Below are 11,974 nucleotides of genomic sequence, written 5' to 3' on the forward strand. Positions count from 1 at the left end.
CCTCTGTGATTGATGTCTCTATTCATGTTGTCACAGCAACGGAAGACCCGCTTCTCAATTCATCTTATTGGACAATGGGGAGAAAACACAAATGAGGTCAGGTGCTTTTTTGCTCTGAGTTGAATTTTTTTCAGCCCCTTTGAAAACAAATGAATTAGCAATTATTAATCATTTAGCTGTGTTTTTTTGAGCCAGGGACACTGCTTACCTAATGTGCTGTATACTGGCCAGTTTGTAATTTTTAAAATAATAATGATAATAATAACTTTATTTATATAGCACCTTTCAAAACAAAGTTACATAGTGCTTTACAGTAAAAACAGAATGCAAATAAAATATTCAGAATAAAAAATATGACGGGGAATATGTGTAAAATTGTTGAAAGATACATAGGCCTAATATGTCTTAAACTAATTATATACTAATGCATAATATGCCCCTTCAGAATAAAACACTGTAAATATAATTCTTATTTATAATCAAATAGAAAGAGGAGGTATTTCTCTTTATTGATCGATGATCTCATTACTAATACATAAAGGAGTATTAGAGAACAGAGAACTGATATAAGAACATATATTTATTTTGGACGTAGGCTATTGATGGCCTGATGCAGTCCGTCATCACCTATAACCTCGCGCAAGGCCCGGCAAGAGCCACCTTTGGAGGTGACAACCAAGCTGTTGCTGTTCAGTGTAACTTTATTATAATGTATTAGCCTATTTCCCATGTGTCAGAAATTCTGTAAAGTCTGGACATGTCATGTTTTCAAAGGTTAATAATTTGATCTTGAACACAGTTGCTGCTTCTGTTTCTGTGGTGTAACTCATGGTTATTTGTTTTAGGTGTGTAGGTCAGGTGGGGTACAGTCTATATATATGTATTCAAACACAGTGTTGACTAATTTTGTAGTAAGTGTTGCATGAATGAAAGTTACATCACCCTCAACCACAGTGAATAGAATGAAAGGACCTTACTGTGTGGACACAATATGTTACATGTGTCCCATAATGCAATGAGTTGCACACGAGAGATGACAACCTTTGCTCAAACACACCAGCATTTATGGACTTACTGCAGAATTGAAGAAGCATTGAGTTCAAGTCAATAAAAGTGTATTATTCCATACATTCCAGTGGAAGAAATACTCAGAGTCTTGACTTAAGTAGAAGTAGAAAAATGTGCACACTAAAAATCCCTGGGTTAAGATTTTTAGCCAGTTTGGGTCAAGCCAGTGTTGATACCATTACGCCTTGTAAGTTTGAACTAGTGATGTTGGACCTTCATGTTCTATAACAGTATTTACTACAGCTACAACATTGTCTTGAAGATGTTGTGTATTTCTTCTGCAATCATTTCAGAAATCTGGAAAGAGGACCATCACAAGTGCTGACTGGTGTCTTGACCCAGATGAGCTTGCCAGTAAATTCAAAGGCCATCATTATCAACACTCCCAAAAATCCTATTGGGAAGGTATGTACAGTGTATATACACATATATATGTATATGTGTGTACGTGTGATCTGTCATTCTGACCCAGTATTACACACAGCAAGCTTTAGTTAAAAACAGTCACAAATGCATGTTTTCTTGTAGAAAAGTATTTGCACATGACATTCAAAAGATACACAAGTCATTAACAACCAATAACAAAGAATGACATTTTAGTTTAAAAATAGCAAAGTGGAATAAACAGCCTCTTCAAAAAAACTCTTCAGTGGCTTTTAGGGTAACATTAACACAGTATTTTGTATGTGCCCTATTGGCCCAAACTTGGTCAAAGTTTAACCCAGTGATTTTTAGTGTGTAAAAAGACAAAATCTTACTCAAGTTAAAGCACAGAATTATAAGCTACTTTGTCATTTTGGGAATTGCACTCATTTGTTTTCTTGCCGAGAATTAAATGAGAAGATCAAGATATCTATCTTCTCATGTCATTCTCTGCAAGAAAGCAAATAATAATGTGTTGATTTTGACTTCTGCAGCAGATTGAAGTGGAGTTAGTTTTAACTACTTTACAAATATTTTAAGTAGTTTAGTCTAGTGGTTCCCAAGCTAGGGGGTCAAGCCCCTCCAAACGGTCACAGGATAAATATAGGGGGGTCATGAGATATAAGAGAGGAAAGGGAAGAAGAAAAAAAAATTATATTACAGACATTTAAAACTGCAATTAACAATTAATCAATCAACAATTAACCGCAACTATGAGTCAGTCAAAAATAGACATTTGAAATATGATAAGGGGCTCCAACTAAACACTGCTTTTCATAAGGCGTCACAAGCCAAAAAGGTTTGGAGCCACTGGTTTGATCTCTGGAAATGAATTGTATTCTATCGTTTTTTAAATATAAAATCTAAATCTGAAAAGTAACCAGTAACTATTACTATACACTCACCAAGCACTTTATTAGGAACACCTGTGCAATATAATTCAATCCAATACAACAGCTATGCTTTAAATTCTACTTTTACAAAGTTTATACATTTTCAGATTGTGTTAACATTGTCACAAATGTTATAATTCTACTTTATGTTTATTATTGTGGTCATAGTGGGTGCTGCTGATGTACTGCTCATGTACAGGATGGGGACAAAATATTAGGAACACTCTTCAATATAATGGCTAATAACTTTCTGATAATGCTATGTGTCATGCCATCACACTGGTGACGAAAGCCCATCAGCATCTCTACCACCTAAGACGCCTGACAGACATTATGCTGACATTATGTTTGACAGAATATAGATTTTCAATATCAAAGACATTTTCTCAAAGTAACTGGTAAATAATGTTTAGTTACTTTTTTTCCCCTTAGCCTACTGTTGCCAAACATGATGTTGTATAATATTTCTAAATGTATGCATATAAAATAACCAATAGGTGGTCTATGTCAGGATTAATCAAAACAATAGTATCTATACATACAATATATCTCTCCTGTCTTTCCCAGTGATGTAATGTAAATGAATACTGGGCTTCATTAATAATCATGTATTCATTAATCTTATTCTTCAGCTATTTGTTTTTTAATTTATTCTAGTTTATCATGATGTATTATTAATTTAATGATATGATGCCATACCACTTTTAGTAAGTTGTGGCTGATGTAGTCTACCATTCATGTCTTTCTAATGGAGGTCATTAAGGGTATACTATGAGGGAATTATCATCTGGTGTTTGTTGACATACAGCATTCAATACTTTCTTTCAGCGAAAGAAAGAGAGAGAAAGGTGGTCAAGCGAGCTAGAGAGTAATTATAGAGAGTGAATGGTGCTGGTGAGAGCAAAACAGTGAATCAGAGCAATACCTTAATGTTATTTTCTGATGCTTTCACAGCAGTTTTGTTCTAAAGCTCATACAGACTCACCATCTCTCTGCTCTGCATCTGTGTGTGTGTGTGTCGGTCAAACAGACACTGACTGCAGAGGAGCAGCACACAGCAGCGCCTGTAACGCCTCTAACTTGGACGCTACACTACTAGTTCTGACCTCTCACCCTGTGTGCTGTTATTGGCTGTAGGATACACACCCACTGCCCTGAGGTTGCCACAAACAGTGACAGCTGTGTTGGCATGAACATCAGCTGCTTGTATCACCGGAAAGTGCCAGAAATAGGCAGCATGTCTGCCACTAATTGAGGACTACACCTCCCCCGAATTAGAACTATTTGCACAATTCTGTGTATAGTACATGTATCTAGTCTATATTTGAGTTTGCTTTACTTTTGTTTTTACTCACTTGACTGTAACTGTCATTTGAGTACCTAAGGCATTTCACTATGCATGTAATTTGCCTGGTTTTGACATTATAAATGGATCAGTGGATCTAAAGAAAAACAGAAAAACAAAGTAAGCAACCATTAACATCACTTATGTAATCATAATTCTTAAAACTACAGGGCTTTGACAAAGATGCGTGATATCACCTCACAGCTCGGGACAGTGCTGCTTTCAGGGTTACTATGTAGAAAGCCCCTTTAGATCAGTCTGTTATGAGAGTACTGTGTTGTTTTATGTAATATGAGGAAATAACATGAAGGTCCCTGGCGGAGAAGGGGTTACAAAATAACAAAATAACAAAAATCACACACTACTGCAGTGACAGTAGGAGGAGAATAACATGTGTGTCAGATATACGATTTAAACTAATTATCATCTTCATTAACAAATGTTTAAGCAAATACTAAAAAGAACATTAGCAGTCATTTGTATTCTGATAAACACTGAATGCGTATTTTGCTGTGCTCCTGAAAATACATGCACTGTTTACTTCTGTTTATGTCCGTAGCTTACATGTAAAACTTGCCAATTTCCGACAGTCTTGAAGGCAGCATCACTGTGTGCAGTGTATGACGACATATCCTCCTCCACCTGACCGCTACTTGGTAAAGAGTAAGTTGTGACTGCTGACTTTTAGCTTTAACTTCTGTCAGTGCATTGAGTATTTATTTTATTAAAGATGGTATACAGCAGAAAACCAGCTAGCGGAACAGTTTGTCCACTATGTAGCCACAGGTCTATTGAGCTACTGTTGGCTAAAGCTAGCTAGAGGGTGCTAGCGTTATATAGACGGTGTGTATTGAGGCAAAATACAGCACATGTCTTACTGACACATATCTCCTGCGTGTCACTGCTTAGGTCGAATAACACAGTGTGACTCCGATAGTGTATTTTTCATTTGTCAATCACTCAGTACCAAATAATGACATTGTATTTGCAGTACAATGTGGTTGTAGCTGTGTCTGATATTACTCACTGGCGCCATCTACTGTTGCAAATTTGTAGGCTCAGTCAGCCTAAATACCAAACATTGCGTGAATAATGGGCCCAATACTATTCTCTAGAGCCTACTCTGTGAAAACATGCAGCTTTATTCTAAATCATGAGCAACATTTGAATGCAGCAAAGGCCAGAAGGGTTTATAAAGCCTGCAGTATTACTGACAAGCATGTATATCTGTATGTCTTTTAACTTTTCTACAGCTAAATGGACAGATGCATGCTTTATCCTTTTACTTAGTGTTTATCCTTAAATGTTAACATTTCAGTTTCCTCTTTTGTTCTTACATTTATTACTGTTTTTGTGTTTATGATTTTTGTCAATAAGATAAGATTTTGGAAAAGCAACTCGGGATACAAAAGTTACGATACAGATTTAAGTATAAAACAAAACAGAAAAAGCAGGAAATCACTTTTGAGAAGCTGGAACATGCAGTTTTTTGGGGCACTTTTCCTACCTGTCTTCTCTTTTTCTACCTACATTTTCTGTTATTTGACTAATCAATTAAAATTACTAAAAGTTTGAGTCTTATTTTGTTTCCCAGAATCAGTATGGAACTCATCCCTCATGCAACTGACTAAAAAGGTACACACATATAACGACAGAACAGAATAATTATTCAGATATGAATATGCAGTGCTCTGCTTTTGTAGTTGCATTGCCAGATTCACTAACTAGTAATTAATGTCTTGTTTATCTGTTCAAACTGAGCCTACTTTATCAAGTCTTTGGATCAAGGTAAACCAGTCATTCATGTTTAGACGGTCAGTCTGCTTTCCTTTTCAGCCTGAAGCATTTTTCTTCAAATGTATGTTGAAAAGTGAATATACTCTCTCAGACCTATGGTGATTTTTGTGTTAAAGTAGGAGACACTACAACTGAGCAAACATGTATAGAACACTAACTATTAACACAGGAGTTCATGATAAAGATAAATGATTATTATCTATTATTCATCATTCCATTTTCATTTCTTTTTGCACAGCATGAGCATAGTACGACAGGTCCTGACTTGCTCAAGATTTGCATGTCACTCAGCTAACATACATTGCAGAAGAAGATTTTGTACCTCGCAGGTAAGTCCACTGTAAAATCCTTTAAATTAATCTGTGTAATATTTGGTTTGTGATAAACAAGTTGTCAGGACAACCATAAATACCCATAAAGGACGATACATTAGGCATTATTAAAAAGGTCTAGGATGGGTGTTGGGTGCACATGAATAACACTTCCAACCAGTTAACACCAACAGAGTCATAGCATTGTGTCACTGGAGAATTTTCGGGTGCTGCAGTCAATTTATGCAGGGACATACAGACAGACACCACGGACCAAAGTCCTTGTATACTAACAGTGTCAGTTTAGAGTGGTTGATGATTGTTTTACTCCTACCACACTGCTTCTTCTACAAACAAGTAAGTACAGTAAGGTAGTTGGCAATGCAGAAAGTGCTAAACATAATGTAACTGTGCAATGGATAAGACGTTTGGTTGGATCTAATGTGTCTTGGCTTTGTGTTGCAGCACACAATGACGTCACGGCACACAAACTCCAAAAGAATTGAGGGACTGGATAAGAATGTCTGGTAAGTGGAAGAATATGACATGTATCCTTTCGATCACAGACATCTGATCAGATTGCAGTTTTACGCGGTTGTCTTTATCACGTTAACGTTGAAAATGTCCACGCTACGATTATTCACAATATCAAACTCTCCAGAAACACAGTGATTAGTGCTTGATTATAGTGTGTGTACCTGGATTTTATTCATAAAATAAATTTATAAACACCATAATTGTAAGCAGGATGGTCATGATAAATGTAGAACAGTTGACTGAGGATGACTTTGCAACATAGTGTCTGTCCCCAGAATTTTAGTCATCCTTTCTTCTTTTAATGCTTACACTGATTCATTTTGGTTGTTGATGGTCAAAATCCTCTTTAAAATCGGGAATATCTGTAAATATGCACAGAACATAATACTGATGGACTGTTGCACAGTTAAATTAGCCTCTTATAAGCCACTGTCACCATCCACTCCTCTCCACACAACCACCACTGGGCCATTTATGTAGCACAGTTGCACAAGCTGATTGATACAAATGAATAAATATTGCTGCTATATATTACACCACATCTCCTCCTTTTCATAATTGATAACCAAGAAGCAAGGAAAGCACATATTGGATGTGATGTCTTAATGTAATGAGTTTGCTTCCAAGGGAGTCTTTTTGGAGCATGGTTGGAATGGAGTGAATAGCTATCAATTAAAGATAATAAAGGCTTAGATGAAGGACCACAAGTGGGAGGTAATGTAGTAATGGAGTTTTCTGTTATTTTTGCCCACAATGGAAAAGGCAGATAACATGTGTTTCCATAACCTTTTATGACCTTTTTGATAAAAATGTGCTCTATGTCCTGATACATACAGTGATCTCATTGCAGTCCACTAATAGTTTTTTTTTTTTTTTACTGTTACTTCAGGGTGGCGTTCACTTCTTTGGCAGCTGACCCATCAATTGTTAACCTGGGACAAGGCTTTCCAGACATCCCTCCACCTTCTTATGTCAAGGAGGCACTAGCGCAGGCGGTGTCGGTGGACAGGATGAACCAGTACACCAGAGGCTTTGTAAGACTCATTAACTAAAAAGCCAAATTCATCTTGTTACGCAGCTTTATCGTATCAAAGATTTAGACTTTTAGGGCTTCTTTCATTTTGACCCCTGCATAAGCAGGTGCTGAGCTTGCATACCGCACTATAAAAACAAGCAATAAAACTTAAAAATCATTACCGCTACAACTAGTAAGCTGTCATTTTGAATAAATGGAGTGTTTATCTCAGATTTGGACAATGTTCAAAGAAATGTTATTACAACAGTCACAAACAGCAGTTGATCATTTGGTGACTGGCTGATCTCCCAGTCTGATTTTGTGATGCAGGGGGGGGGGGGGAGATGTAAACTGTTTATGTTATCTTGTATCCACCAACCACTGAGCTCTGCTGTGCTCGCCGTCTCCGACTCCTTGAAATATTTTGCTATGCTAGAAATCCACGACATGATGTATGTACTGTCTGTTTTAATGTAACTTAAATCTCGTGTTGATACAATAGGGTCACCCGTCTCTGGTGAAGGCCCTTTCTCAGGTTTATGGGAAGGTCTGCGGACGCCAGATTGACCCCTTTAAGGAAATCCTAGTCACAGTAGGCGGTTATGGTTCCTTATTCAGCACCATGCAGGGACTGGTGGAAGAGGGAGACGAGGTACGGACATTGTTTTCACTTGCTGGGTCATACTTGGGTGTTTACCACAGACTTCCAACATTAACCATCTTCATTCTCTTTAGGTCATCATAATAGAACCTTTCTTCGATTGCTATGTGCCTATGGTACGAATGGCGGGGGCCAAACCGGTGTTGATACCATTACGCCTTGTAAGTTTGAACTAGTGATGTTTGACCTTCATGTTCTATAACAGTATTTACTACAGCTACAACATTGTCTTGAAGATGTTGTGGATTTCTTCTGCAATCATTTCAGAAATCTGCAAAGAAGACCATCACAAGTGCCGACTGGTGTCTTGACCCAGATGAGCTTGCCAGTAAATTCAACTCTAAGACAAAGGCCATCATTATCAACACTCCCAACAATCCTATTGGGAAGGTATGTACAGTATATATATGTACTCATGATCATGATACTCAGAAACGTACCTTTCCATACAGTTGAATGCACCAGTTATGAAGTGTTTTTAACAGCTTCCATCATCTTCCTGCAGATTTTCACCAGAGATGAGCTGCAGATGATCGCTGACCTGTGTATTAAACATGATACTCTGTGCTTTAGTGATGAGGTTTATGAGTGGCTCATCTACAAGGGCCACCAGCATATCAAAATTGGTACGTTTTCAATATATTATTATTATAAACAAAAAAACCTGCCCTGATTAGCATTTATAGTGCTTATTTGCTATGTGCAATATGTTTAAATAAGAGTCCAAGTATGTATTGAGGATTGCTTTTCAAAGAACTTCCACCCAAAAAAATGTGTTACTGGCCTAAAAAAAAAGGTCAGACGTCGACCTCATTTACACTTGTAATTTCATTGAGTTTTTACTATTCTTTTTTTCTTTTAATATAGCCACTCTGCCTGGCATGTGGGATAGAACAATTACTATCAGCAGTGCAGGAAAGACGTTCAGTGTTACTGGATGGAAAGTGAGGAATCTGTGGATTTGAAACACCATTTCTAACAATCGATGATTAGTTCATGCACATCTAATAATTGAACGTTGTGTCTCCTAGCTTGGCTGGTCTGTAGGACCTGAGCACTTAATAAAGCATCTTCAGACTGTCATGCAGAATACTCTGTACACCTGCCCAACACCTTTACAGGTAAGCCTTCAAACCTTTTATGTATGCTCAATGAAATTGGTAAGAGAAAGCCAAAGTAATAGCTTGTCTATGTGTGTTCCTCATCAGGAGGCTGTGGCACAAGGTTTGCTCCTGAACTATGATCTGATGGGTCAACCTGAGTGCTACTTCTCCTCACTGGCAGAAGAACTCGAGGGGAAGAGGGACCGTATGGCTGCCATCTTACAGGAGGTCGGCATGACTCCGGTCATCCCAGAGGGAGGCTACTTCATGCTCGTGGATGTCACATCTCTCAGTGAGTTATTGCACATTTAACGTAGTGTTGCTTGCATGTAATGTGGACGTCTACAGTACCTTTTTTATGTTAACATTTGTTTATTATTTAATTTCTCATTTGCTTTAAGTAGTTTTGTGCAAGGCCATGCTAGCAGCTCTGTGAGGTTATACTTTGGTTCAGTGGTGGTCTGAGCTAAATGGTAAAACCATAATATTTACCATACTCAACATCTTAGCTTTGCATGTTAGCATGGTAACATTTTCTAATTAGCACTAAACACAGAGTACAGCTAAGACTGATAGAAATGTCTTTAGTTTTGGAGGTATTTGGTCATTAACCAAAGTATTGGATATGGTGATGATGCTTGATGAAATGCCAGGGATTCCTTGAATGCTTCAGTAGTCATTGACTGGGATCATGGATATCTGCACCAAATGTCATGGCAATCCATCCAAACCATTGTTGAGACATTTCACTCAATACCACAAATGTAAACCTAATGGTGTCTTTAGAGGAAAAGTCAGCAGATCTATAAAATCATTAGGATTCATCTTTTGGAATATATCAGTATTTTAACAAAATGTAACAACACTCCATCAGTTAGTTTTTGAATTATTTGACCAAAGTTGTAGACTGGCTACACCATTTTTGTAGTATAATATACATTATAACTTATTATCTAAAAGACTTAACCCACAGACATCTTCAAGAATACCATTAGACATATCTGTGTACTCTAACATACCCTTACTATTTAAATCAATTACTACTGTTTTTTTTATTGCTTTATATTAATAAATAGGAGAGGTGATTTAATTAAAGAAATGTATTAAATTTGAGACTTGAAACTTAATAAGTCCTCTTATTTTACCATCTTGGAACTGGATCAGCAGGTGAACTGGTTGTCGAAATCCACAAATGAATATTGACTGCTGCTTTTTGTTCATTGTAGATCAGGATCTGTCACATATGACTGATGATGAAGCCTATGACTACAAGTTTGTAAAGTGGATGATTAAAGAAAAGGTAAATTAACAGTATGCTACCCTACAGTATGCTTTTTAATGGTCACAGCTCACATTGGATCCATTCAGTTTCCACTTGTTTATTCCTGTCCTTATTAATATGTTTGACATAGAAACTGGCAGCCATTCCAGTCACAGCGTTTGTTGGAGATGAGTCCAAGAATCAGTTTGAGAAATATATTCGCCTTTGTTTCATTAAGGTAAACACAAAAACTGATTGCTACAAGACAGAAACACAACAGATCTAAAAACATCTCTTGTAATGCTTTTTCCCTTTTTCTTGAGAAAAACAATATTTTTTCATAACCTTGTATTGTCTTTCTCTTAACAGCAAGATAGTACTCTTGATGCAGCAGAGAACATCTTGAAAAACTGGAATAAGATTTAATGGGATGCAGTGTCAGAGGACTTGAGTACGTTTAGACTGCAACATGCTGCACAAACTGGAAATGGAGAGAAACTGGACAGTTAATTGTAAAATGATTTGTCCAGACTTTGAACTGTATCCTGTTTAAAGGGACATGATGATGGTTCCAGGTCAAGTGAAATGAATCATTTTGGCAAATGATGGGTGTGATGTGAGATAACTAGTGTGGTAACTAGTGAGATTAGTTTTTTTATCCATTGTCACACAGTGGATAAATTATAAATGATCCCTTATTCATTCCTATTGTCGTTGGTACTGTTTGATTTAATATTGTTCATTATTTTCATAAAAAATTAACATTAGAGACACAAAAGAGGAATTGTTTTGACTTTGAACATTGTGTTGTAATCTCTAAAGTTTCCAATAAAATGATTCAAGATAGTGTTGAGCCTCTTTGATGTGTAGACATACAGATTATTAATGATGGTATCTGCTGCTTGCACTTTGCATAACACAAAACAGTTTTCACCAGTTGCACCTGATACATGTGGATTATTTTGTTAATGCCAACGCCATGCGATCAACAGAATAAGTAAAACTACATCATTTTATGAACATGGCACTTTATCTGTGCTGGAACCTCATAATTAGTATCATTTTCCACAGTAACTCAAATGCATGATATAGTCCTGCTCTATAGACTATAGCTTATACACACACCACCACAGGCTGGTAGATGCGTTCATATTGAAGTCATGACTTGTCTTCAGCTCATTATAGTGTGTTGGTACAGCTGGACAATATGTATAAATATTCCTTTGATATAAAATGTGATAAAAGGGCTTCACAAAAGGATTTTCCTAATTAGACCAATGATTGAGGCTTGTAAGCAATTATTAGATGCTGCAGTTTCACGAATTTTGCCAACTTCACTATAATATTAACTTTAGTGAAAAATCTGTGATTGACCATTAAACGTGATTGATAATGTGGCCAAATAGAATTAAAATGAGGTCTATTTAAAATGGCTTTTTAGTTACTTAATCCTTTGTCATGACTACAAATGGTAATTCTTGGATCCAGTAGGAGGCGCTGTGGGGAAACGGATCCAACATTTTACCTGCGCCTGTGAGTTTTGGCGGGAAACCTGCTGTC

The 11,974-nt window shown here is 36.9% G+C and overlaps 1 protein-coding gene across 3 annotated transcripts; it reads left to right on the forward strand.

Moving 5' to 3' along the window:
- Positions 1–4,319: 4,319 nt before the first annotated feature.
- Positions 4,320–11,261, forward strand: LOC133984897 (kynurenine--oxoglutarate transaminase 3-like). Of its 3 annotated transcripts, XM_062424399.1 has the most exons (15): positions 4,320–4,392; positions 5,324–5,364; positions 5,765–5,855; positions 6,303–6,364; positions 7,264–7,408; positions 7,892–8,041; positions 8,125–8,211; positions 8,318–8,440; positions 8,556–8,676; positions 8,918–8,994; positions 9,082–9,171; positions 9,259–9,445; positions 10,380–10,453; positions 10,566–10,652; positions 10,784–11,261. In XM_062424399.1, exons 3-15 carry the CDS (start codon positions 5,766–5,768, stop codon positions 10,838–10,840), a joined length of 1,350 nt encoding a protein of 449 aa, XP_062280383.1. In that variant the 5' UTR covers positions 4,320–4,392; positions 5,324–5,364; position 5,765; the 3' UTR covers positions 10,841–11,261. The 3 variants fall into 3 exon arrangements, with proteins under 3 accessions (XP_062280383.1, XP_062280384.1, XP_062280385.1); XM_062424400.1 differs by lacking the exon at positions 5,324–5,364 and having other exon boundaries at positions 4,349–4,392; XM_062424401.1 differs by lacking the exons at positions 4,320–4,392; positions 5,324–5,364 and adding an exon at positions 4,409–4,572.
- The last annotated feature ends 713 nt before the right edge of the window (positions 11,262–11,974 follow it).

Source organism: Scomber scombrus, chromosome 8 (genome assembly GCF_963691925.1).
Source record: "Scomber scombrus chromosome 8, fScoSco1.1, whole genome shotgun sequence".
Lineage (NCBI taxonomy): Eukaryota > Metazoa > Chordata > Actinopteri > Scombriformes > Scombridae > Scomber > Scomber scombrus.